Below are 27,331 nucleotides of genomic sequence, written 5' to 3'. Positions count from 1 at the left end.
TATATATATATATATATATATATATATATTGAGCCTCAAATGTAGGACCTCCCCCAACCGCTGTAATTTGAGGTCCAACTAGGCCTACCACATTCGTGGTGCTGGTAGAAAAATCAAAGTTTAAAAAAAAAAAAAAAAAAGGAAGAAGAAGGAGAAAGATCTGCAGTTTTGTCATTCCCCGGACCCTTCTGAAGAGCAGACCGCGTTCTTTGCCTCGCACTTCTGCTGTGCGAATAGAAACGCTCCTTTAAAGCAGGGCACGGAAAGCGACAAACTCGACTCTTGGTTACGCGCAAACGCAAAAGAGGGCTGGCTCTCTCCGAGACTCCCCTGAAGTTTGAGATGCACACACGAGGGCTCTCTGCTTGGGTGGTCTCTCTACTTTAGTGAGCTGTTGCTAAGCAGCTAATAATAGTCGTGTTTGCTGAGTAATTTTTGCCCTTCTGGAACCAATCAGATGCAAGAAAGTCCTGCGATCAGCCCTGGAGGCGGGATCTCGGCTCTCTCTGCCTTCACCCCTCCTCCTCTACCTCCTCCAAATGGAGAGAGCTCTTTTTTCTCATCTATTGAATCTCAGAGTTCGCCGTGACGCGCGGCCCAGGGGAAGAACACACAGAACTCACAGAATGCTACGATCATCTAAGCTCCTCAGCCGCCGTTTTGTGCATGGGAAACACTCGGTTCACCTCGCGTTTTGAGAGAAACTACTTTCCGGAGACCACGGTGAATGTGCGAGGCGGTGGAGAACTCCGGATCACGAAATGTTGGGATGGAAGGCGCAGACTTTGACTCGCCGTCTCCAACAGGAGTATGAAGTACTTCACGGGTGTGAGATCACCGAGAGTGAAACTTCGTTGCCTTGGGATATCGCTACTACACGCTTTCGGGGAAATATTATAAAGTGGAAAACGCTAGGCATCGCGCAGTCCCCGCAACATGGCCTCGGCTGCTAATGCATCCTCCGAGCAGGAAAACAGGGACCCCGAACGGCCGAGGATAACGCGGAGGAACAGGGGGAACTATTCCCGCACGACACCGCTGGATTTGGAGTATTTGCAGCGGCCAAGTTACTGCGATGCGGGTTTTGCATTGGAGCAAATATCCGAGGTGCTTATTCCTCGTCTTATTTGTGGTGCAGTTGTCCTCTATTTAGATTTACTGTGGCCGCAAATGTGACCAACTATGTCAAGTTGTTTCTAGGTAACGGGATAGCTCCGGTTGGACATATGGGCTGAGCAGGAGGGGTGCGAAGTTTGGAGCAAGGCTGGAGAAAGTTTATCTTTTTGCATTGTTTTGTTGATCAACTTTTACTCCTAGTTTGCATCCGGGTCTTGTTTTAGCACGTTGCCGTGTTTCTAAATGAAATATGGGCTAATAACGCTGTTGTTAACGGTCACAAACAGCGTCGGTTCCCATAACGGTCCCCCATACACACACGGCAAGACATGCGACTCCAGTAAACTGTTTGCCTTCTATTTCAACAGTGATGAATCTCAACTTTCCCCACCACATTTTATGTAGTTATATTCGGACTCGGGCCAGAACGAGTTTCTGAGAGCCCGCAGACGTTTCGTGCGATATTATCTTTATGCGAGCCTTTCAATGTCCACCTCGCTTAGAGCAAAAATCCATGTGGCTGCCCTCTTCCGTTCACAAATATTGTCGTAACTCCCTCAGTGATGGCTCCTCCACGGTCCCGGTCGGATCACACAGGCAGCTGGATGGTTCTGTGTGGTTTGGCCCCCGAATACCCCCGTGTAGGCTGTGTAGACCAGTGGTTCTCAAACTTTTTCATGTCAAGGACCCCCAAATTGACACTTGTTAGCCCGCGGACCCCCCATTTGAAAAGATATGCCAGAGACCCCCATAAGATAAGAATATTTTTACAGCTCTAGCAGTGATTCCCAACCACTTTAACTTCGAGGACCCCCAGTTTGATGCATTAGGCTACGGACCCCCAATTAATGGCAATTCGGTCTCTTGAGACCCCAATTTATATTGTAAAACCAATGTTTATTTAACTCTGAGAGTGTACAAGTGGAACCAAATGGACCCATTTGTACACACTCTGGTCCATTTGGTATCTAACTATCATTTAGCTGGGGACCCCCTGGAACTCCCTCAAGGACCCCCATGGGTCCCCGGACCCCACTTTGAGAACCAATGGACTAGGCCCTCCACGGTGTGTTTACTACTAGCTCACAACGTTGCATGCCATGGAGGTGTGTTTTTGTGTATACTATGCGCGTGCGTGTGTGTGCGCGTGCGTATGTACGACCAGGCGTCCCGGGCCGTGATGCTGCTGTCTTCTTGACAGGCCAGCTATCTGTTCCCCTATGCTAGCCTATACACCACGGAGGTCCAACCACAGAAGAATGAACAGCATCCTTCTCAAATTTTACGGTGCACAACACACACACACACACACACACACACACACACACACACACACACACACACACACACACACACACACACACACACACACACACACACACACGGTGACTCATATTACTCTCATAGCTGTCAGTCTCTGGTCCTCCACTTAATGTAACTCGTCACATATGATATCATGCCACTGAAGTGACCCAGTATGACGTAGGCCAGGCCTGTCAATATTACTTAACTGTTTATAACTATGGTCTGTGAGGGAATGAGCACTGTATGCATTTTATGCAACTTGAGGCCAGTTTATCCGTGTAACAATAACATGCATAGCCCCATAGTAGCAGTGGTGTGTCCTAGATTTCTATATTGGGCCCATATGGAGCAACAGTGTTTGTAGAACGTTAGATTACGAAAGTAACGTGAGATATTCGTGGGAGAGCGCCCCTGAAAATAGCAGATCTACAAGCTCACAATGCGTCACACGCATTGTGAGCTTGTAGGTCGGCTATTTTCAGGGGGCGCTCTCCCACAAGCGAATATTGAGTGAGTAGTATGATAAAAGAAGTCACCTGTTCAGGTAAAGCTTGATGTTGACTGGACTCTTGTCTCGTGGCAGGGGAAGGCGACTGGGAGGAAAGCACCGCTGTGGCTGAGAGCGAAGTTCCAGAGACTTTTGTTCAGGCTGGGCTGTTACATACAAAAGAACTGCGGAAAGTTTTTGGTCGTGGGCCTCATGATATTCGGAGCGTTTGCCGTGGGCTTACGGGCAGCTAATTTGGAGACGGACGTGGAGAAACTCTGGGTGGAAGGTAAGAATAATAATGCACACATTTTCTCACTTATCCAACATTGTGTGTGTGTGTGTGTGTGTGTGTGTGTGTGTGTGTGTGTGCGTGTGCGTGTGCGACTGTGCGTGCGTGCACGTGAGGCCAGTTTGTGTAACAATGACATACTCTGGGTGGAAGGTAAGAATACAGTAATAATGCACACATTTTCTCATTTACAGTATCTTGTACATATTTTGTTCTAATTGTGTCATATTGTATTGTGTACACTTCTGCTTTGGCAATGTAAACGTATGTTTTCTCATGCCTAAAGCCCTTTGAATTGAGTTGAATTGTGTGTGCGCGTGCACAAGCAGGGGGGTGTGGTTGGCTGGGTGGGGGTCTATACCAAACAAGTTGAGGGGATTGTTTATTGTATGGTGTCTGGCAAGAAGCCAGGTCAAACTTAAAATGAGTGTTATTTTAATTTTACGGTTTAATGTTGACTATATCTACTTGTTACTTCGGGTGCGTTCAGTTAGGTCTACTGGTGTAGTAACGGGGCTGAATGTGACTCGATGGCAAAGTCGTAATTAAACTCATGAACAGTTTTGAGGGAGAACAAATCTAGTCAAAGCCGCCATTTTGTGAGTGTGTGTGTGTGTGTGTGTGTGTGTGTGTGTGTGTGTGTGTGAGTGTGTTTGCGCGCGCGTGTACGCGTGTGTGCCTGCCCCCAGCAGTTGAATGTGATCCGCGCACAGCTCAGAGACTGTGTGTGGTCCCGTTTTGGACAGCTCTCAACTTTCCAAAAAGATTTGTCTCTGGCTGAAGGGAAAAAGCGGAGTGCGGACAGGAACTCATGTTTGTGGAGTGCTAGGGCGCACATTTGTTGCTCATTTCGGAAATACCATACGAATAATACATTTTCTTTCTTTCTTTTCCTTTTCTCTAGAAAATGAACTGTGAGTATGGGTGGTGTTGTGGGGTAAGGGAAAGGGGCAGAGCGCTCTTTTTTTCCTTTCCTTTGATCTGCATTCCAGCACTTTAGGGCGAGTCTATGGGAGTCATGAATGGAGAAGCAGTTTGGAATTGGGGAAAACTGTAGACAAATGAAAAAAGCTAAATAAAATAAAGCGGACAAATCAAATCATTATTTAATTTAATCCTTTTACATGTGTTGAAGAGTGCTTAGGTGGTTTTGTTTGGGTGGACTGTGTCAAATTATCAGCATAGTCTCTGAACAGCCTCAGATGAACAGTATAAGCAAAAGTCAAACGCCTGGTTGGTTTTGCCTTGTGTGCTACAGGAGTGACAGGGAGTGTTCTTCTGAACTATGGTGCATTGAATGGTCTGCAACTCAGGCAGTGACGGGAACTGAAGACCCCAGCCAAAGTTACCAGATTTGTGTGTTGTTTTTGAACACAGCGCAGCTCCACCAGCACCACCCTATACGTCCCATGATGCTTTAATCATGTAATATGTAGGGTACACTACACCATGTTCAAAGCTTCCTGACACACGCTTAAATGCCATGTTATTAGCCTACGTCTCCTAATGACAGAGTATTCAACCTGAACGGCATTTATCTTGATTTATTCACTACCCATGTTCTCACACGGGCCTTGCCACCATGCAGATCATCATAACAGCTGCCTTGCAGAACGTATTGGTATTGACAGGCTATACTCACAGTGAACTGGACGGAGCCCACACAGCCATTTTGTCATCATTAAAAACAGCACTGGTGACCCCAGGTGGAGGTTGCAGGGGAATTGTGCATAGAAAATATACACGAACCAACCCGCAGGTCCGTGCATGCACACACACACAGACCAGGGAATGGGCTGTGGTGTGTTCTGGGTCCCAGGATGTGAGGGGTTCCAGATGCTGGTAGGGAGCGATCTGTTTGTTTAGATTAGGCTGCACAGCTGAGGGATAGATTAGTTCTGCCTGGACAGTGGAACGCTGTGCTAGGCTGTGCAGGGGGACTGGCCCATCGTCTGTGAGAGGAGAGGAGAGGAAAAAGACGAGAGAGGAGGAGAGGACAGAGTGCCTGTTTATGTTTCATTTGGAACTGCCCTCCGCAGACGACCCACCAACGACCCTGCCTGGAAGGCCTGTGTGGCCTACTGACGCGAGCACGCATGCGTGCGTACACTCACACTCTGTCTATGCAACACCCACATGTTGGAGCTCTCAATCTCATGAGTATCTAGTGGAGCTACATTGTACGTTGGTGATTTAATCTCTGTGTCTGTCGTCACCTGGTTCTCGATGCTGAGGAGGCAGAGGTCCCCTGCAAACCACCATTGAGCATGATTTATGATTCGTCATATCGACAATGTCACGCATCGACAATAGCCGATATACAAGCTCCACAACTCGTGGCGTTGGTGCTATTGTCGGCGTGCGACTCCCTCATACGCCAGAGCATAAATGAGGTATCAGTCGCGTACCAGAGGCAGATGGTGTGTTTATTCTACAGCCTGTCACGTGCTGCAGCTTTCAGAGGGGATCGTCTCTTCTCACATGGTGCTCACTCAGCACTGTTTATAAACACTCCGACACAGGAAGTTCTGTTTATTAGACAAAGAGACAGAGAGCGATTGGACGTTAAACACACACTTGGGACAAAGATACGATTGTGTGGGCCTAAGAGGACTTATGGTGTTTTAGCTTTTTTTTGTGTGGTAAACTTTTGTCACGCCACGATAAAGTTTAAAAAGAAAATGAATTTAAAAATGCCCAGTTAAACGCGAGGAGTTGAATCGGCTGGGGTTGTTACCAAAGTTCACGCCCCCCAGTCAGACCCAAGGCTCCTCGTGTGAGCTGAGCCGAAGCCACGCCCAACGCGGAAGTGCTTCTCTCGTTGTTTTGGCCAAGTATAGTTATTGACAAAACCATGAAAGAGGCGCGCCGTCTCAGGCGACCTCTTGAGCCACGTGAGACACTGCAGAGAGAGCGGTAGCGAGCGAGTCGCCGTGTCGAGCGCTGCGAAGGTCGCATGAGCCGACGTAGCGCTGTTAGAAGTTGTAAACCAGGGGGCCAGAATAGTAAATCTTCGTTCCCCCCGACCAAGCCACGAGTGGCGTGAACTTTGGTAACACCCCCAGTCGATTCCTCGCCAGTTAAACTGCTCACAGGAAGCTATTAGCCAAAACAGGAAGTTGTATTGTGGTCTCCTACACAAATGTGGCTGGGCGCCCTCTGTGGTCAGCTCAATGCCAGGACACATTTTCACTGATTTCAAGAATCAGTTACATAATCATTTACAAATTCACTTCCAAAACACAGAGGATTTTGCCAGCATGATGTTTACGGTGATCCTGAAGTCCTAGTCTATGTCCATGTCCACGAATGAGTTCCTCCAAGCCATGGATGGAAAGTGGAGCCATCCCTTGGCATTCTGGGTTAAGGCAAACACAGGCCAAATTGTAAAGAAAATAGCAGCGCCGCCTGCCTCTAATTAAAACAGTATCGCGTAAACATTGGCCTTCCTGTAGAACGGCCTCTCTCTCTCTCTCTCTCTCTCTCTCTCTCTCTCTCTCTCTCTCTCTCTCTCTCTCTCTCTCTCTCTCTCTCTCTCTGCTGAGTGAGGGGCTGTAGCATTGACTGGGGTTGGTTGGGCTGTGGTTATGGGGCTGGGCCTACTCTTTGGGATGAGGGTAGAGAGAAAGAGAGTAAGGGGGTAAAGGGAGGAGAGATTGGAAATGGGGCTTTTGAGGCTTGAGTACTGGGCAGAGGTTGGAGTTGAAACTGGGGTTGAGGAGGATGAGAGAAGCGGCGAGGGGCTGTACTGTAAATTGTACTGGGCTACAGTGAGAGGAGCTGGGCTCAGGTTGTGGTTAACCTATAGCTCTAGTGGAGGCTAAAGATAGAGGAAGGGGGCTATGGTTGTGGTTCTTGCGTTCACTTGGAGCCACGATAAAGACAGCGTCTTTTGTTTTCCGTCTGAGACGTAGAATTGGGTCGTCGAACTCCAGTTGCACTGAGTTCGAGGCTGGGTTTTGGGATCTGCTGTCTGCAACAAATACCAGCACTTTTATCACCGGAGTGTTTAAGCTACTATGGTCGCCTGAAACAAATGGGTCCATAGTTATCGTTTGCACTGGGGCATAGGGATATGGATTTTAGACTCATGGCTACAGGCTTGGAAAGCCTGGAGCGATTTCTTTTTTTTTTTGGGGGGGGGGGGGGCAAGGGCCACAGGGTAGACCCCCAGGGACCTGAGGTCATCTCATAGAGGCCCCGCTATTTAAAACCTCACCTGATACTCACCCTGTGGCCTGGGTGCAGAGTGAAGACTCACAGCAGAGGGGCTGGGTGGGGTGGGGGGTGGAGATGGTGGGTGGGAGTCGGATGGAGGAAGGGAGGGGAGGGTGACATGCCTTACGAGCAGCAGCTGTCACTGTTAGTTTGTTTGCATATGTTTGTGCGAGTGTATATACGTGCATGCGTAATTGCGTATGTGACACGATTTAAGAGTGTGTATGACTGTGTGCACACACCTGGGTACAGTATGTGTTTGTAAACATGTGTTGTTTACCTATTGCAGGGGTCTTTGACAGGGGGTCCGAGACCCCTAGGGGGTCCTCAGAGTTACTACAGGGGGTCCTCCAAATCTTTGTGTGATAGAAACTTTTTCTCCTCCTTTTTATATTAACCACTTGAACTCTAGCGTTGATATTCAGAGAACTTTAGCCAAAAATTGCAGATCTACAAGCTCACAACGCCTGATCGGCTATTTTCGGCAAAGCTTTGGTGTAGAGGGGAAAAAGAGCAGAATAAGTACAGAGTGAAAGGTCAAGTTTTATAAGTATTGACGGTTCAAGTGGTTAAATATATCTAAAAACTCAAATTGACATGAATCCAAAATACACTGATGATTGTGCTGTCAAACGATGAAACTATATGGAATCTATTAACAGGTTGTGGGGGTCCTTGCTTTATCTCTCTCTCAACTAAGGGGTCCTTGGACTGAAAACGTTGTGTTTGTAAACATGATGTGTTGTTTCCCTCTTGACTCCTGTTGTCCAGCAGAGGGCAGTGAGTCTGACACTCAATTATTATCTCTCATTTCTACACCCATCGCTTTTTCAAGATTAGTAAGCATAACTCCCTAGATAGGAGAAAGACACTAGACTGTAAACTAGGGTAGACTCACACCTTGTCCATTTGCAGGCACAGCTCGTCTCAACAGGTCACTGACAAAAGCCCTCTCTTTCTCGTGGACTGTCCTCTCATCTGGTGGTGGGGGCTCTCAGGATGATTATGTCGGTCATCATCGGTATGTCAGTCCGTCCATCCATCCTTCTGTCACTTCCATACAAGATATCTAAAAAAACTACTTGCTGGATTGGAATTTGTGGTGCATCTTCAAGCACGCCAGAGGATGACTCCGAGAATACCGATTGGTGACCCAATCCTCCCAGGAACGCGCGATTCCGCGATCGGCGGGTAGTTATTGCTACTATAATAATATTGTAAAATGATTTGTACATGGGTGAAGCTTGGATTAGCTTAAGTTGGGTGTAAGGAGCAGCACTACCTCCTGGGATTGCTAACGTTGCATAGTCACGTTTTAACTACAGATCACTGTAATATTGATATCCATGATGTGTGTGTGTGTGCGTGCGTGCGTGCGTGCGTGCGTGCGTGCGTGCGTGCGTGCGTGCGTGCGTGCGTGCGTGCGTACGTACGTGCGTGCGTTTGTGCGTGCATGGCATGCGTGTGTGTTTGCGTGCACACGCATGTACATTCCCCCAGGCTGATGTGAGGTTTTCAGAATACAGTTTGATAGGAATAAACTTTAGGTCCAAAGCAACTCCCTTCCATCTTCCCCAGTCTGCTTTTGATCCCAGAGTGATTAAGAGGCGATCTGACAGAGTTGGTGGTTGTTTTGTTGCTGTGCTGGTAATGGCAGCGGAGAAGAGAGCAGTGTAATGTTAAGTGCATGAGGAAAAGGCCTCGACATCCTTTCTTGTGGACAAAGACGGGGGGAGGGAGGAGAAGGAGGGCTCTGAATGTGGCTTCTCCACTGAGAGGATTGTGGTTTGCGTGATTGAATTATCCAGCTTTTTGATGTGTATGGGAGCAAGCATGCACGCATCCAGGCATCCATGCACACACGCACGCACGCGCACGAGTGAAGACATACACACACACACACACACACACACACACACACACACACACACACACACACACACACACACACACAAACACACACGTATATATGCATGCATGCATGCATGCACACACATGGATGCGCACTCATACACAGACAGTGCCCGCTGGTTTGGGGTTTTTGGGTTATGTGAGTGAGTAGGTGGTTGACTGGGGTTGGCATGGCAGGCTATTTCTATGGGCCTCTCTTTGACATACACCCCCTTTTCATCCCTCTGTTTCCCTCTCTTTCTCTCTCCAACCACGTTGATTTAGCAGCCGCAAGCAATCAAACCAATTTGCCCACACCCAGCATTTTTGCTTAATTTCACAGAACTCAAAACATACAGTATTAATCCATATCTCTCACCCCTCCCCTCATCTCGCTCTGTCATATACATTATAACAGCCTCATAATCATTTTCTCCTTTGTGCATGCACACATCCATATCAACACACTCCCGACAAATCACGAACACCCATACAGACGCACAGGCGAAGACAATCATGCACACACGCTCACAAGCAGGCATACATACACACACATTGATATGCATGTGCACACGCACACACATTCAGACAAACATATGCTCACACTTTCCAAACTGGACTCAATTAACTTGTGTTTATCAGTTCACTACAAACAGGATTAAACCTCTCAAGAAGGAATAACATTCCAGTGTGTTGTGTTAAACTTTACGAGTTGATGAAAAGTGCAGGCTAGCTGGTGAGGGATTTAGTGTGGGGAAACACTGTGCCTCTGGTACTGTATTCTGAGTTATAGCTCTGTTTTCCCAAGCTAGCTTGCCTTCATTTAGAAGCAACCTTGTTTATATTAGCCCTACCTGGCTAAGTAAATGTGAAATAACTTTAAAAAAGTAGGTAGGGTCAGGCCCCTGTGTGTGTCTGCACGCACGCGCACGTGTGCATGTGCACGCACTTTGCAAGGTGAATGCACTCCCATTCACAAACAGACATCCTGAGATGCCTCCAAAAGTTCTGTTTACATTTTGCATTCTTTCAGGCGCTCTTATTCAAAAACCAGAGCCCTGCGAATGACCGACCGCAAGAGACTGTGGAGAGAGTTTACCCCTCCCCCTCTCTCTCTTCTCTTTTTCTCCCTCTCTCTCTCTCTCTCTCTCGCTCTCTCTCTCTCTCTCTCCCAGTCCTACCCCCCCCTTTTCCTCTCTGCCGTTTTCTGTCTTTTAGCCTTAGCCTCCTCCCACTCACACCCCTCCCCTCTCTCTCCCTCCCTGGCTGGGGAGAGAGAGTGGCCTCAGAATGCCAGATGTATTACAGAGTGAGGCACAGCAATGTAAACACTCAGCCCTGCCATAAGAGCAGGGTGGTCTGGCCTCCCTCCCTCCCTCCCTCCTTCCCTCCTGCGCCGCTTCCCTCCATCCTCCCCTTTCCTCTCCTCCCTCCCTCCCAGTGCTGACTGCCAGAGGGGCGGAGAGAGCAACAGTACAGAGAGAGAGGGAGAGAGAGAGAAGGGGCGAGAGAAGGAGGGAAGAAGCAGGAATATAGTAGCAGTAGTGTGTTTGTGTTTTGGCTGCGAGGCCTGTGGTACACTAGGAGAGATCAGGACCGATGCCTCTCAAACTGCAGCACAGAGAGTTCCTCATTTTGAAGTTATTAGATGCACTGCTGTTTGTTTTTTAAGTTTTTGTTTTTCAATGCCTCTTAAAGGACAACTTTAGTTTTTTACAACAACATATTTTAGATTGCAATTAGAGAACAGAAAAGATTAGTGTTAAAATGTCTTCATTTACTGTTTCTAATGTTTTAGCCATTTTAGTATTTTGATTTCAGTGGTTGGGGGCATGCGTACAAGTGGCTAAGTATGTATAAGATGACAATTTCTTTCTTACTATTTACACCAGCCCCCATAAGTCACATCTGCCCAGGAAATATTGTGGTGCATCTTGCATGCATGCCCCCAACCTGGGGGCATGCATGCAAATCAAAATAGTTAAAATCACTAAAATGATAGAAAGAAGTAAATGAAAACATTTTAACACTCATCTTTTCTTTTCTTTAATGACTATCTAAACCCTCTATATGAACCCTTGTTGTAAAAAACAAAGTTGTCCTTTAACGTGTGTATGTGTGTGTTTGTCTTCCCCAGTACACACAGGTTACTTAATAATTCAGTCCGTTGCCACAATGCTGAGGCATCACGTCATAGAAAACTAAAGCGCAACAAACAGCAATTACGCTAGCTAGTACCACACACACGCACAACAGAGAGACCCACACAGTGATATAAAACATTTCCCCTCTTGTGTGATTGAGAGGCTTGGAGTTCCAGAATGAGTCAGTGTGCGTCAGAAGGGGACGGGATCCAGGGGCCCGGGGCCAAGTGCTCCGAGTCTGTTCTGACTGAGACAGCCCTGCTATGCTAGCCCTGGTGTCAGGACACAGGAACACCTGTGACCCAATGCTGTAATGTCGGATCTAGGGATGGGACGATATGAAAATGTCATATCACGATTATTGTGACAAGAAATCGCAATTTACGATATTATCACGATAATCAAAACCCATTATCCTGGGGCGGAACGTTTGCCCAAAAATAGCAGATCTACAAGCTCACAACGCGTCGCGATGCATTGTGAGCTTGTAGATCGGCTATTTTTTGGCAAAGACATTTGATAGAGAGTGAAAAAAAGACTGTAACAAGTACGTATATTAGTACCTTTTACCAATTATAGGGGGTTTAAGTCGTACCGGATATGCAGCTCGGCAAATAAAAGGTGAATTGATCCCAGTGCATGACGGAGTACGATATCACGATAATCACGATACTATTATCGTAAGTGTTTTTTATCACGATAAATGATAATATTGCTTATCGTCCCATCCCTAGTCGGATCTAATGGGATTCTGGCCCGGGGTATCCTGAAGTCTCTCTGTTATTATATCAATTATTCTCTGTTTGTCTAAGTGTCTCCTCTCTTGTTCTTTCTCTTTCTGCCTCTCCGTTTCCGTCCATTTATCTGTATCTGTTTTTTTTCTCTTTCTCTCCCTCTATTGAGTGGTTCTCAACCTTTTCTCAAAATAGCCGATCTACATGCTCACAATGTGAGCATGTAGATCGGCTATTTTCACAATTTCTGCCTCTAATATTTGACAATTTGACCAATATTTAAGTTGTCATTTTAGAGGTATTAAAAAGTCCTTAAAGGGGAAGACCACCCATTTTCAATATTGAACTATGTCATTAGTATACCTTAGAGGAGTTGTGTGGAAATAAAAAAAAAGTTCCCCCTCTTCTGTGTTGCCTAGAACTGGAGGATTGATTTTGGGGTTTGTATTGTACAATGTGTACAATGTGTGATGTCATCAAGTTGTAATTTGCAATACAAATCTCAAAATCAATCCTCCAGTTCTAGGCAACACAGAAGGGGGAGAACTTTTTTTTTATTTCCACACAACTCCTCTAAGGTGTATTAATGACATAGTTCAATATTGAAAATGGGTGGTCTTCCCCTTTAAATTGTCACTTTATAGTAATGTGCAGATACCTTCTATACACTTAAACTTTATGCTGGTTTGTTTACTGTTGAGTGAGAAAATAATGTTGCACATTAAGTTAATCATCTGGGGACCCCCTAAAATAATTTGGGGACCCCTCTAGGGTCCTGACTCACAGGTTGAGAACCACTGCTCTATTCCTCCTTCTTGCTCTCCCTACCTTTCCTATTCCACATGTTAGGAATGTGTGATTTTCGGATACCTGGAATCATGGCCCATCTTTCCAGGAAATGACAGAGAGATGGCTGGCTGAGATTGGCTGCTCAGGCTCATGTCACGGTCTGTTATGGCTGGGCTCTGGGCCAATCACAGGGCAGAAAATGCAGCCGGGGGAGAGGGTCCTCACCTGGGTTGCATTGGACAGGCACAGAGAGGGCAGAGGCCCCCCATTTAAAAGTACTTGAACAAATTTCAAGAAATTAAACTTACAAAGGTTTTATAATTCTGACTTTCCTTATTGTTATTGTTTTAAGACTACTGAATTTCATGAAGGTTTTATAATTCCGACATTACTTTTTATTTATTTATGAACTCTAGATATTGGAATTCCTCTAATTTTACCTCACAAAATATGTGACTGATGTCACTGGTGTTAATGCAGGACAGGCAGAGGGACTTTTAAAGCCCCCTCGAAACTCAGAATAGAACCCTCAAACCATGTCCTTCATACATCGATTGACACATCATCTTGCACGGCATCTCGGGTATTTTGAGTCCAAGCACAACCACACACACACACACACACACACACACACACACACACACACACACACTCCTCTCATTTTTCCAATCTTCTTACTACTTTCTCCAGGGCTCTGTGAATCCAGTGGCGCTGAATAGGATTTTTTTTTTGGGGGGGGGGGGGAATGGGGTGGGGAGGGAGGACCTGAATGAAGGCAGCAACGTGGAAGAATCTGCCCATTGAGGAGTGTGTGAATGTACACCTCGGACCTGGGGGAAGACGCATTGGGAGCCAGCCGACTGCTAAATACACCCATTTTAGGGGCTGCGAGGGCCGGACAGGTGATTAGCATAATCAGGGGGAGAGAGGGACCCATACATATGGTAATGATGGAGCGAGGGGGGCGATGGTAGGATGGGAGGGAGGAAGGGAGGGAGGGAGGAAGGGAGGAAGGGGATAGGGGGGTGTTGGCAGCTGGGGTGTCACATTGGTGTCAGGGGTCAGGCTAGAGGGGCGCGGAGGGGACATTGTGCTACAGCTGCATGTCAGAGCACCTCTCCCTCTTTCTCTCACACACTCTCTCTCTCTCTCTCTTTCTTCCTCCAACTCTGTTTTTCTCTCCCTTTTACTCGCTTCTTTGCTTTCTTGGTCTTTGGCATTGTCACTTGCTATTTTTTTCTCCCTCTCCCTCCCTCTCAGGAGCATGCTTGTTTTACTCTCCTTCTCTGCAGCGGTCCCTTTTCAAAGCTCAATGGGGAGAGAGCGAAAGAAGTGTGTGTGTGTGTGTGTGTGTGTGTGGGGGGGGGGGGGGGGTGTTAGGGGCGTTGCTATAGGTCAGCTAGGGTCTCGGGCTCTCGGCTGTCACTAAACTCTTGTGGATGTGTGCACACCTGCACTGCACTGTATCACACACCTTCAATACTACCATCAACTACTGGTGATGATGATGATGATGATGATGATGATGATGATATTATTAATTGCAGCAATAATCACTTAGGCATGCTCAAGTTGGAAGGCAGGAACAGAGTAATAGAAACATGAAGAAAAAGCTAGCGGATGGCATGCTAATGGTCAATAGTCATAGACATCAACCTGCCTGAAACACAGTACATAAAAGTAAATTAATCATTTAAATAACAACTATTACTTATATTGGCTATCCACTATACTATTGTTTACTTAAACTTGGGATGAAGTGAATATACTGTAGGTGACTTGTTGCTTGATTGCATACTTTATTAACAGTTTGCAAAAGTTACTGAGGTACAATTAATGCTAAAAGGATATCACAAAACACCCTGAGGGCCTGTTTCCATTGTGGTCCTGTGTATTAAATTAAGCAAGTGTTGGCTTCAAATTGTGGTGAAGTTGTCACTGAACATTCTTACCTAGCTGTAGACTCATACACAGGTTCAAAGAAATGTTCCTGCACTATGCAAGACAACATTGCTATGTGCTCTCAGGCCAGGGAAAAGCAGAAAGAAGGTTTTGATGGATGTTTGTGTGGTGGTGGTGGTAAAATCAAACATTCAGCTAAAATAGTAACTCCACAAGCTCACAACATGTCTGCTTGTGATACCATGGTCACTGCCTTCTCAGATACTGTAGGCCAAATTATACAAAATGCAACTGTTGTTGAAATTCAACTTATCTTGATTGTTTTATTGTGTACACACATACTCACGTCTCACACTCATATCATACACAATAGTACAGTGGTTAATCTGTTTCCATCTGTTTCTGTTCTCTGCGTCTTCCTCACTCCACTCCAGCCATCTACTACTGTACATGTCCTCTCTCACCCAATCCATAAACCTCCTCTTTGGTCTTCCTCTTCTCCTCTTTTCTGGCAGCTCCATCTTCAGCATCCTTCTCTCAATGTGCCCCTCATCCTGCCTCTGCATAGGGCTGTCACCATTATGACACATTATTATACATGATGATTCATTGTCTCTCAAATAATTGCGATTAACGATTTAATTGTGTTGTTGTCATTGACAATTACATTTCTGTTTGGCTTGTAGGCTTTGAAGTTGAACATGGCAGATATGATCACATAACCTAAATATACAAAGAAATGACCATGAACATTTTCAGCATGGCAATGAATATGACGATTATGACAAAATAATTGCAATTATGTCATATAATTGCAATTAGATGATTATGTAATGATTGTGACAGGCCTACCTCTGCACATGTCAAAACCATCTCACCTGGCGTGTTTCAAAACAGCAACATGGGTCCGGCTGGTTCTTGTAAAGGCGCGTTTGTTTTCGGTGATGATGACGGAGGCGTGCCGTCTCAGGCGACCTTGAGCCGTTGCGAAGGTCGCATGAGCTGTCTCAGCGCTGTCCGAGTTATGTCACAATATGGACAGAATAGTGAATCTTCGTCACCTCCGCACGGTCCAAGTGAACACAGCGGAGCGCTCCCTACCTCCGGTTCAGCCAATCACAAGCTTCCACAGGCAGGTCTTGGCGTACCCATGTTGCTGTTTTGATACACGCTCTCACCTTCTATCATGTACTGTCCTGCATGTCAATCCTTGTCACTCTAACTAATGAGAATCGTAACATCCTCAATTCTGACACCTCAAGGTCAGCCTCCTGTCTTTTTGTCAGTGCCACAGTTTCCAAGCCGTACAGTATGGGTCTCACTACCGCAGTGGTACCCAAACATTTCAGCCTGTGACCCAAAAGAGAAATTAAACATTCTCCTGGGGCCCAAACTAGTGAAAATAGCAGATCTACGGGCTCACAACGTGTTGCTTCGCGCCGCGCTGAGAGCTTGTAGATGGGATATTTTCACTGCTTCTTTTGAAATGAATTTTAGATTTTTTGTAGGAAAAGAAAATGTGAAGTCGTGACCCATAAAAATTGGTCTGTGACCCACAAATGAGTCCCGACCCACTGTTTGGGAAACTACCGTACTCATCTTCCCTCTCCCTCTTGCATGTGTTTAATACACTTCAGAAGAACATTTTGTGTGATCAATGCCATCTTGTTTTCGAACCAGACCCCCCCCCCCCGCCTTTTGAAAGCTGTCTCCATCATCAAAAATGTCTTGACATTCTCAAATCTAGTAAAGAGTGGCACTATGCATGCACCATGCAAACGTAACCTTGTCATCAAATCAGTATCATTGAAGACATTTATTTTTATATAATTTGTACCTTTTTGTATACATTTATTGGATTCATGTTATTGTCATCACCTGGGCGCTGTGTGAGCTGTGTAATTCTCACGATTTTAAGCGGAGTGTAAGGCAACATTACTCAGCTGTTTTGAGCTTGTGGAAATGAATAAAAAATGCCACCTCCAACTGCTCTGGATATATGGAATCACTGTTGTACACCCCACAGCAGTAACATGTTATTATGGTACTAGTCCTATTCTTGATTGTTATGGTATGAATGTCAGCTTGTCTAACATGATGGCATTTGCAACGGTTACTAAGCTAGCATTGGACAATAGCTATTGTTGGGTGGGGCTTAGCGAACATTTATTATTACAGGAACACTCTTAGGGCAACATTGAGTTTCTACTAAATTCATAACCTTTTTGTGGTAAAAATATCATATCACTATATAATGTGTTATGATTTTTATAAAGCATTTATGATTTGTCATATTCATGAGTTCTTATAACTTGAGTACTTGACCTTGAGCTGACAGCTACACCTTTTCGGCACATGTCACTCATGCGACATGGTATAGTAAGCTTTATAAAGACACACACAGACATCAGACAAAAGTAAAATTGTTGTGTTCCTGCTCCTCGACAAGAGTGCAATGGTCTTTTCCCTGTCACTTTCATAACAAGTTAAGAATTTACTTCCTTTATGACAGGGGTCTTCAACAGGGGGTCTGGGATCCCTAGGGGGTCCTCAGAGTTACTACAGGGGGTCCTCCAAATATTTGTGTGATAGAAACCTTTTTTTCTCCTTTTTTATATTAACCACTTGAACCCTAACGTCGATATTCTGAGAACTTTAGCCAAAAATAGCAGATCTACAAGCTCACAACGCCTCGCTGTAGATTGGCTATTTTCGGCAAAGAGGTTTGGTGTAGAGGGGAAAAAGAGCAGACTAAAGCCCCGTTTTCACTGAGCAAAACTTCTGGGAGTTTTTTCAAAAATGACGGCAATTTTGAAATGTGAAAACGGCCACTTATTTTGTGTCCCGGCAGTGTCCCGGCAGTATTGGGGGCCGAAATTTGACGGGAAAATACCTAGTAATTTTTGATGAAAGTACCGTGACAATACAAATTTCCCTCCAGTGAAAACGCATGCCGTGAATTTGCTGTTTTTTTGACAACCAGGTGCATGAAAGGAGCCAGTTAACAGTTTAAAACATTGTATCTGGGATTGAAAACGACCTGAATGTAAAGGAATAGACCTATATAGAAATAAAGTAGGTCTACAGCTTCACCTTGAATAGGGGATTAATTATTTAGGCTAGAATCGCATTGACAAACACAGCAGAAGTCTATTTCTTTCTTTCTCTGGTCATCCATCGTTTATGGTGTCGCGTGAAGAAGAAAAAAAACACAGCTAATAATCTACAAGCCCACAAGTGCAACACGTTGCATCATGCAGCGATCCTTTCTGAACCTTCTGAGCTTGCTCATGGTTCAAACTTATTTGTATTCTATAGCCTATTTTTAATTAAACTGTGTGGGTTTTGATACAAGTCCGGTCTGGAGAACGGGATGCAATGCGCTCGTAATGTTGTGATGAAAGCTGGAATCTTTACCAACTCAAAGAGCTGCATCATTAGTTAATAGTTTCTCCTCATTGCATGATTAAAAGTGTTTTACAGAGCAGCGAGCATCGAGTCTGCATGGTCATCCATCGTTTACAGTGACGCGTGAAAAAAAAGCTAAATCTACAAGCCCACAAGCCACAAGTGCATGGGGGGAGCGTTTCGCTGTTAAGAGCGAGATTTCCCCCAACAGGTTGCATAACGCATGAGCGATCCTTTCTGAACCTTATGTGTTGTTGCATGAAGAATATTTTGTTAAATCCATTTGTAGCGTTCAGGGTGAGAGAGAGAAGAGACGCACCAAACCGAACTGGGGAGACTGTTTTTTTGCAGGTCTTTCAGCCCGCGTGTGTTTTTTGCAAGTCTTTCAGTCTGTGTGTTGCCATGTCTGCTAATTATAAGCGACTCTGGGCTTGATTTCCGTAAAGTTGCTTGTATGTATTGATAGTGGCTGGTTGCGGTTTATTTGTTGTGAGCTTGTAGATCGGCAATTTTCAAGTAGCTGATGCGGCGATGCGTATAGTTTTAAAGTGCTCGTGTGGCTAGATAATATCACTTTTTGGGGCTTATTTTCGTACACCTGGTTCTTATTTCTCTCGCAAAATCTGGCAACACTGGTTTTCATGCCGTCACGATGGCTTGTGAAAACGAGCGATACCAGTATTTTTGCTGCTGATGAGGGCATGTGAAAACACCCAAAAAACTAAACTCCCGGCAAGTTATGCTAATTGTAATTATTTATTTTGCCGGGAAAATTCCGGAACTGCAATGAAAACATGCCTTAAGTACGGAGTGAAAGGTCAAGTTTATTAAGTGTTGAGGGTTCAAGTGGTTAAATATATGAAAACACAAATTGACATGAATTCAAAATACACTGATGATTGTGCTGTCAAACGATGAAACTATATGGAATCTACGAAAAGGTTGTGGGGGTCCCTGCTTCATCTCTCTCTCTGAGTCTCAGCTAAGGGGTCCTTGGCCTGAAAACATTGAAGACTTATAATATAAGTTGTTGTTTCCTATGTTTCCAATAATTGGTTCCCTGACCGCATGCTCATTCATCTCTTGCGATGAGCTAAAAACCTGGCGTGACGTTATAGTCGTGGAAGGGTCAGGGTATGGGAGGTCGCTGGAAGCTCGGCCTCCCAAAAATGACCTGGTTTTGGGGGGCTTCCTCCTAACCACAGGGGGTCCCTGCTGAGAGGGGGCCTAATCCAGCTAATCCTCTCACTGCACACACACTTGCGTGCATACCCACGGCGATACAAACACACACACACACACACACACACACGCACACATGCACGCACGCACACACACACACACACACACACACACACACACACACACACACACACACACACACACACACACACACACGTGCGCACACACACACACGCACACACACGCACACACACACACAGTCACACACACACACACACAGCTACACATTTCTATCAGATAACATGACACCATTCCCCGTGCTCTCTTTAACACCCTCATCACACATCCCACTGAGCTCTCTGATGTCAGATTATATATCACAGCCCTGTCAGTGAACTGATTCCAATGTGCCGATAAGAGTTACGTTATGTGTAATGTCTCTACGTAGAACGGGTGGGGGGGTGGTGTATTTTATCATTTATGTATTTTGTATTTTGGAAACCAGGGGTGTCCGTGTCGGACTGTCGGAGTCAAACAGGAGTCGCTGAGACCGACGGCGACGCGCGTTTCGCTTGAAAAGTGAAGCCTGATTTGTACTCCCCCGTGCGGCGGGCGGTGTTGCGCGCCCAGAATAGCAGGTCTAAAAGCTCACAGCGCAGCCGGGATGCAACGCACCGGGAGCTTGTAGATCGTCTATTTTTCTTCCGTTTTGTCAGGCTCCAATAGATGTGTGCGGCGGAGGGGGTGGGGCTGTGTTTTTGTGCTGCAGCATGGAAGAGGGAGGGAGACGGAGGGGCGTAGGGGCGGGGTGGGGTGGGGGGGGGGGGGGTTGACTTTGAAAGAGGGCTGGGCTGATTGCCATCTTGATCTGGCCAATCACGGACTAGGACTGAATAGGGAGGAGAAAGAGAGAGATAAAGAGAGTGTGAGAGAGAGAGAGGGGTGGGGGGCCCGGAGTTCAAAACTGAGAGGGGGGAGGGGGGATGTCAGCTCCTTCGAAGCCCCCTTTCCACCCTCTATCTGTCCCTCTGTCCCCCCGCATTGAGAGTACGGGGAGCAGGGGTTAATGTTATGCAACAAATGTGAATACAGTGGCACGCAATAGGCCTCTGGGCTGTGTAGAGGGTGTTATTTACAACTCTGGAAGGGTAAAAAAATATATTTTTATACGTTCATTTTTCCCCTTTCGAAGTTAAATGAACACTCAGATATTTTTCTCAGTGTACTGTACTCACTCCCAAAGGTGCTCCCTTAACCCATTAGCATTAAGACCTTTTTTTGTGTGAAGGACCCCCAAAATGATATATTTAATTGCTGATCTGAAAATGTTTTGTGCCAGGGACCAGACATTTTTGACATTTTTCAAAAATGTTCAAAAATAGCAGAAATTGATGTGCGGTGAGCTTGTATATCTGCTATTTTTGAGAACCACTGTTCTAAGTGAGTTTTATGCTATATTGTATACTGTATATAGCTCAAATCTAAAATGCTTTCCCAGCTGTTAACATGCTGGATCTCCCCCCAAAGTTACTTGGCTTGAAGCTATATTGCTGTAAGTAACCCACACCATCCATTGTAATATATAGTATAAACACACATACACTGTAGCACTGACACCTGTAAAACTAGCATGCACGCACGCACGCATGCGCGTGCACACGTGCATGCGATGTTAGGACTGGACAGGCGACAGTAGGACTAAATCTTAATTCGCAACCGTAGTTGTTGCTCGTTGGAAATAACAGAGATCGGCAGGCTTACATGCAGTGCAATGCGACAGGTAGTGAGCTTGTACATAGGCGCACAACACCATGCGCAATTATGTATGAAATCAGGAGAGTGGTGATTGTGCAGGACAATAGGTTAGATTGTGGGAGAGAGAGAATGTGACAGAAAGAAATAATTGGAGGGGAATGAGAGCGTAGGGTCGTCACAATTATTACATAATTGTCTAATCGCAATTATTTTGTGATAATCGTCATAATCGTTTGCATGTTGAAAAATGTTTATATATGTTCAAACATTTAAAAAATAGTGGAAATAGCAGATCTACAAGCACACTACGAGCTTGTAGATCGGCTATATCCACTATCAATGTTTTTTTACACTATCAAAGTGTAAAGTTGTCAAATATGTCCTTCATTTCTTTGTATATTCAGGTTATGTTTCATATCTGCCATGTGCAACTTCAAAGCCTACAAGCCAAACAGAAATATAATTGTCAACGACAAAAACACAATTAAATCGTGACTGTTAATCGCAATTATTTGAGTGACAATTAATCGTCATGTATGTATTAAATGTCATAATCGCGACAGCCCTATGAGAGCGTATTCAAAAGTCAACACTACACAGCAGCATTTTGTTTGAGATCGCCGCCCTGGAGGAGCGGAGTGGTGACACCTTTTTGAGATGTCAAGAACACGGTGGGGTCAACCAGTTTTTCTTAGCAGAAGGAATAGGGGAATACTACGTGTCATTGAAGAAACACAGCTGTGTGTACACACACACACACACACACACACATACATGCACGCACACACACACACATACGCGCAAGCGCGCGCACACGCACACACGCGCGCACACACACACACTTTCTCGGTCCAGCTGGGGTGTTAATTTCACCCCGAGGCTGTGTGAGTGTTGACCCCAAAACGCTGTAACCTCATGAAGTGTGGAATTCTCCAAGCCTGGGGCCGTAATGTGCTGTTTCCTGTAGAGAGAGAGAGAGAGAGAGAGAGAGAGAGGGAGAGGGGGTCGAGGGAGAGTGTACATTCCTTTGAGTTGTCCCCCTCCTCACTTCTTGCTGTAAACTTGAGGTCTTTGGGTGGCAGTCCGGGTCTTGGAATGTATTCACAACACACACACACACACACACACACACACACACACACACACACACACACACACACACACACACACACACACACACAGTTGTGGTGGAAAAAGTACTCACATGTTTTACTTAAGTAAAAGCATCAATATGGTCATGCAGAAATACTCTTAAAAGTAAATGTCCCGATTTCGAAATGTACTTGACTAAAAGTACAAAAGTATTGGCATCAAAATGTTCTTAAAGTGCCAAAAGTAAAAGTACTATACTGTACATGCAAAATGTCTAAAATGTCTAAAAGTTTTTTTGTTTACATCGGCTATGGCTGAAAATGTATGTAAGATTGAAGTGGTTAATGTATGTTTTGTAATAATTATCAATCTACAAAGTAACTACTAAAGTTTTCAAATAAATGTAGTGGAATAAAAGTACAATATTTGGAGCCGATGTGTAGTGGAGTAGAAGTAAAAGTATTGGAAATTGAACATACAAATTTATATATATATTTTTTTTACTTAACCCATTCAGGCCGGGAATACATTTTTGTGTAGTACAGTACATGTACAGTATGTAGCAACATATTTGTTTTTGTCATTTTTGGGGAAAAAAAATTACGTTACTTTAGTTACTTTACTCCACTGGCTAGTGGTTTCTTCCAGCAGCGCTTGCACGTTGGTGTGCTTTGAGGAAAACCTCCGGGCGGGCCAGCTACGTAGCATGCCTTTGAGCGGTGAGTGTACCAGACAAGTCGACTTGTTAGTGCACTGTCAGTGTGTGTAGGTTCTAAATCAGTTCCATGCGGGTTCTTTTGAAGGGAGGTTTTTTTTGGGGGGGCTGCGGCGTGGCTTTCTAGCTGGCCTTTGCAAGAGGAGAGAGCATGTCGCTCCGGTTAGCCAGGGCCTGCTATTAATGATGAGTATTATAAACATGCCTTCAGATGGGATCAGATGGGAATGCTGTTTGGGTCCAGAAAAAAAGAAATCAAGTGTGTTTCCCTAATGCCGCGAGACACGACCCCCCCCCCCGACCTCCCTCCCCTCATCCCATTGGTCTGGCTGGGTGGTCCGGGCCTGCTCAATAGGCATGCTTATGTTCAACTCTAATGCCATTGAAATGGGATGAAAATATTCAATCTATGCCTATTGCTGAATCGAGAGCAATAATTACATTGGGATTAAGGCACTATATAAAACAACGTTTTATTGCGACAGAAGGTCGCAGTTTACCATGAGAAATGTCACAGCTTGTCTCCGTCTCTCTCTCTGTCTGTCTGTCTGTCTGTCTGTCTGTCTGTCTGTCTGTCTGTCTGTGTGTGTGTGTGTGTGTGTGTGTGTGTGTGTGTGTGTGTGTGTGTGTGTGTGTGTGTGTGTGTGTGTGTGTGTGTGTGTGTGTGTGTGTGTGTCTACACATTTTTACAGTCTATGGTTTGGTTCCCTTGTTACTGTGACATCACAGGTGACATCACCTATGTAAAATAGATAGATAGATACCTTTATTATCCCAAGGGGGAAATTCAGTTGTCCAGTAGTAGCACAGCAGTATACAGTTATTTACAAAGTTACAGAAGTCCATATATGGGTATTCCCCAGAATCCCTTTTATGCCCATATATGAAGATCCCTGATGTCATTGATATATATCACTGGCCAGATGGCCAAGACATGGCCCATATCTATGTTGCTGGTTCAGATAGGGATCTCCATAGGGAAGTCCATATATATGGATATATCTATCTATAAATGCGAGAAGTCTCTGCGTGTCTGTCTGTCTGTCTGTGTGTCTGTCTGTAATCCGCGTATCTCGAGAACCGTTCGTCCCACCGGCTTCAGATTCGGCACGCGCGTTCCCCGCCGCGGCACGGAGTGCAGTGCCGGGTCTCGACCCGACCCGACGCGCGGTTTTCCCGAACCGGCGCGAAACGTTCGGAATCTCCTTATGCGGGGTTGATTGTTGACATCAGGCTGTTCCGGAGGAAATCGGCGAAAGCTCTGACTCATTGTGACATCACTTCATAAAAGGCTCTGACATCACGTACGCCACATGAGTCAACAAAAAATCTCTGTGAGTGTGTATGTATGTATGTAATCCGCGTATCTCGAGAACCGTTCGTCCCACGGGCACGCGCGTTCTCCATATATGGGCATGAAATGAATGCCCCCATATATGGGCATAAAATGGATTGCAGACAGACAGATACAGATATCTCCATATATGGACATAAATGGACAGAGGCAAACAGATGGTCAAAGATATCCATATATGGGCATAAAATGGACGCAGACAGACAGATACAGATATCTCCATATATGGGCATAAATGGACACAGGCAAACAGATGTTCAAAACGGGTCCTATGACAACAGGTGTGAGGTTTGCATTAAAGGGGGAACCGGCACTGTGTCTGCAACACAGTTGGAGGCACAGACAGATACTCCATATATGGGCATAAAATGGACGCAGATAGACAGATATCTCCATATCTGGGCATAAAATGGACCCAGAACTATAACTGCAGTGATCTCCATACTGCAGTGATCTCCATATATGGACATAAAATGTACGCCGACAGACAGACAGACAGATACAGATATCTCCATATATGGGCATAAATGGACACAGGCAGACAGATGGTCAAAACGGGTCCTAAAGGGCGGGGCATTCATTCCCTATTTACATTGTTCCGAGTTGGCCAGGTCGCCGACTAGACGCTGCTTCTAGTATTAATAAAGGATCAAATAAATAAAATATCCATATACAGTATGGACATTCCCAGATGATGCCCTGTTAGGGTACCCCCTTTTGCTCATATATGGAGATCCCCAGGCATCAAACCCAGGCCCTAACTCGCGAAGGCCCTGCTTGGCTTTACTAATTAGTGTCCCAATGTCATCAATATTAAGGACATATCTGGGAATGCCCATATTTGGTAATGCCCATATGGGCATGTTTTGACATAACATTGTTGACTATCATGCAGGGGTCTCCATATGGGTAACTGGTCCGATATATATCACTCGCCACATGGCCAAGAATTGGCGCGACCTCGCCCTTTCATGTCGCCCTGAGGGGTCTTACTAGTAGAGCCAGGGTCGCGCACGTTCGACGCCTGCACAAAATACACTCACTCACAGTCAGCAGCACAGCCACCGACGCACACTGACGTGTGAAAGTCTGAAACAAGTAGGCTGAAGTAAGTTTACTCTGGGAAAGTATGCATTTTAAAGTATTTACATGTGTCTGCAAGTCTGCATGCATTTGCGCTCACACGTGTGTATTTGGATGTAGTACGTGTGTTTGCATATGCATGTATACGGACGGGTGTGTGTGTGTGTGTGTGTGTGTGTGTGTGTGTGTGTGTGTGTGTGTGTGTGTGTGTGTGTGTGTGTGTGTGTGTGTGTGTGTGTGTGTGTGTGTGTGTGTGTGTGTGTGTGTGTGTGTGTGTGTGTGTGTGTGTGCGTGCGCGCGCGCGCGTGCGTGCGTGCGTGAGTGTCTGTGTGTGTTGGAGGGTGGCTGTTCTGGGGAGGAGCAGTACAGCTAGAGGGCCTGAAAGGCTGCTTTTGTAGCTAGACGAGCCGAGAGCGCACGCACTGGGCTTAGTCTCCATCATGCCACTGAGGGCAGAGCCTGGAAGAGAGCCTCTCTCTCTCTCTTTCTGTCACTCACTCAATCACTTCCACACACAACTTCTCCCTTTTTTCTCACTCACTCACACACACACACACACACACACACGCGCTGAATGTGGTCTGGCACCGTATGCTTGTCAGCGATGTTGAGTAGAAACATTAAGCTGTCTTTTTGAAATGTGGATTTGTTGGAGAGTGATGTTGCCTTTACCGGGTCTAGAGGAGGCTGCTGGGTGTTTGGCAGTGGACCACTATACGAGCTCACTATAAGCAAAGCGCCTTGTGTTTAAGATACACGTCTGATAATGTCATGGCTCAGCTCGCACTGGGTTTAACCACATGAACCCCGGCATCCCTGTTCTGGGGGGGACATGCGGGGCAAAAATAGCCGATGTACAAGCTCACAACGCATTGCGTTGCGCCACCTTGTGAGCTTAAGTTGTAGATAAGCAATTTTCGGCTAAGAGATTTGGTGTAAAGGGAAATACTATCTAGCAGATTTTGTATCAAGCCCTGGGGTACGTTTTTTTTTTAACGTTTTTCTTTTTATGTTTTATGCCTTTATTGCAGGGGTCTTCAACGTTTTCAGGCCAGGGACCCCTTAGTTGAGAGAGAGATGAAGCAGGGACCCCCCACAACCTTTTCGTAGATTCCATATAGTTGCATTGTTTGACAGCACAATCATCAGTGTATTTTGGATTCATGTTAATTTGTGATTTCAGATATTTAACCACTTGAACCGTTGATACTTGAACTTGACCTTTCACTCTGTACCTAGTCTGCTCTTTTCCCCCTCTAAACCAAAGCTCTTTGCTGAAAATAGCCGAACTACAAGCTCACAACGCCTCGCAGCGGCCAAAGTTCACAGAATATGGACCCTAGGGTTCGAGTGGTTAATATAAAAAAGGAGAAAAAAACGTTTCTATCACACAAAGATTTGGAGGACCCCCTGTTGTAACTCTGAGGACCCCCTAGGGGTCCTGGAACCCCAGTTGAAGACCCCTGCTTTATTGGATAGGACAGTACTCTCACTGGAAATGGGTGGAGAGACGGGGAGTGACATGTGGCAAAGGTCGTCCGGATTGGGAATCGAACCGGTGACGCCGTCAGACATCAATGCCTATGTGGCAATGCCTATGTGGTATGCGCCTGGACCAGTAGGCCAGCGGGCCCCTTAAGCCTTTTCTAATCTGGTGAATGAGGGTTATTTCAGCAGTTAGAGATGCTATTGACTGTGGTTCTGCCTTTCTTTATTTTTTTTATTTTTTTGCATGAATGGGTTGTCAAAATGTGGTGTCATGTGTGTTTCACATTGTGTCATATTTGGCTCAGTATACATACATACTGTACAGTGTAGTGAAAGATTGAATATACGATTTAATGCATTCAATCTGTGACGAATTG

The 27,331-nt window shown here is 45.5% G+C and overlaps 1 protein-coding gene across 1 annotated transcript in view; it reads left to right on the top strand.

Annotated features, from left to right (window-relative positions):
- Positions 1-936: 936 nt before the first annotated feature.
- ptch1 (patched 1) overlaps positions 937-27,331 on the top strand; it is a gene marked incomplete at both ends in the record, with an annotated part of 86,290 nt that continues 59,895 nt past the window's right edge. Inside the window, 2 exon segments of the mRNA XM_080739181.1 lie at positions 937-1,107; positions 3,005-3,197. Of these exon segments, the coding sequence (XP_080595307.1) occupies positions 937-1,107; positions 3,005-3,197 (364 nt within the window).

Source organism: Nannobrachium achirus (genome assembly GCF_963921795.1).
Source record: "Nannobrachium achirus genome assembly, chromosome: 12".
NCBI lineage: Eukaryota > Metazoa > Chordata > Actinopteri > Myctophiformes > Myctophidae > Nannobrachium > Nannobrachium achirus.
This window is presented reverse-complemented; position numbering and strand designations above follow the sequence as displayed.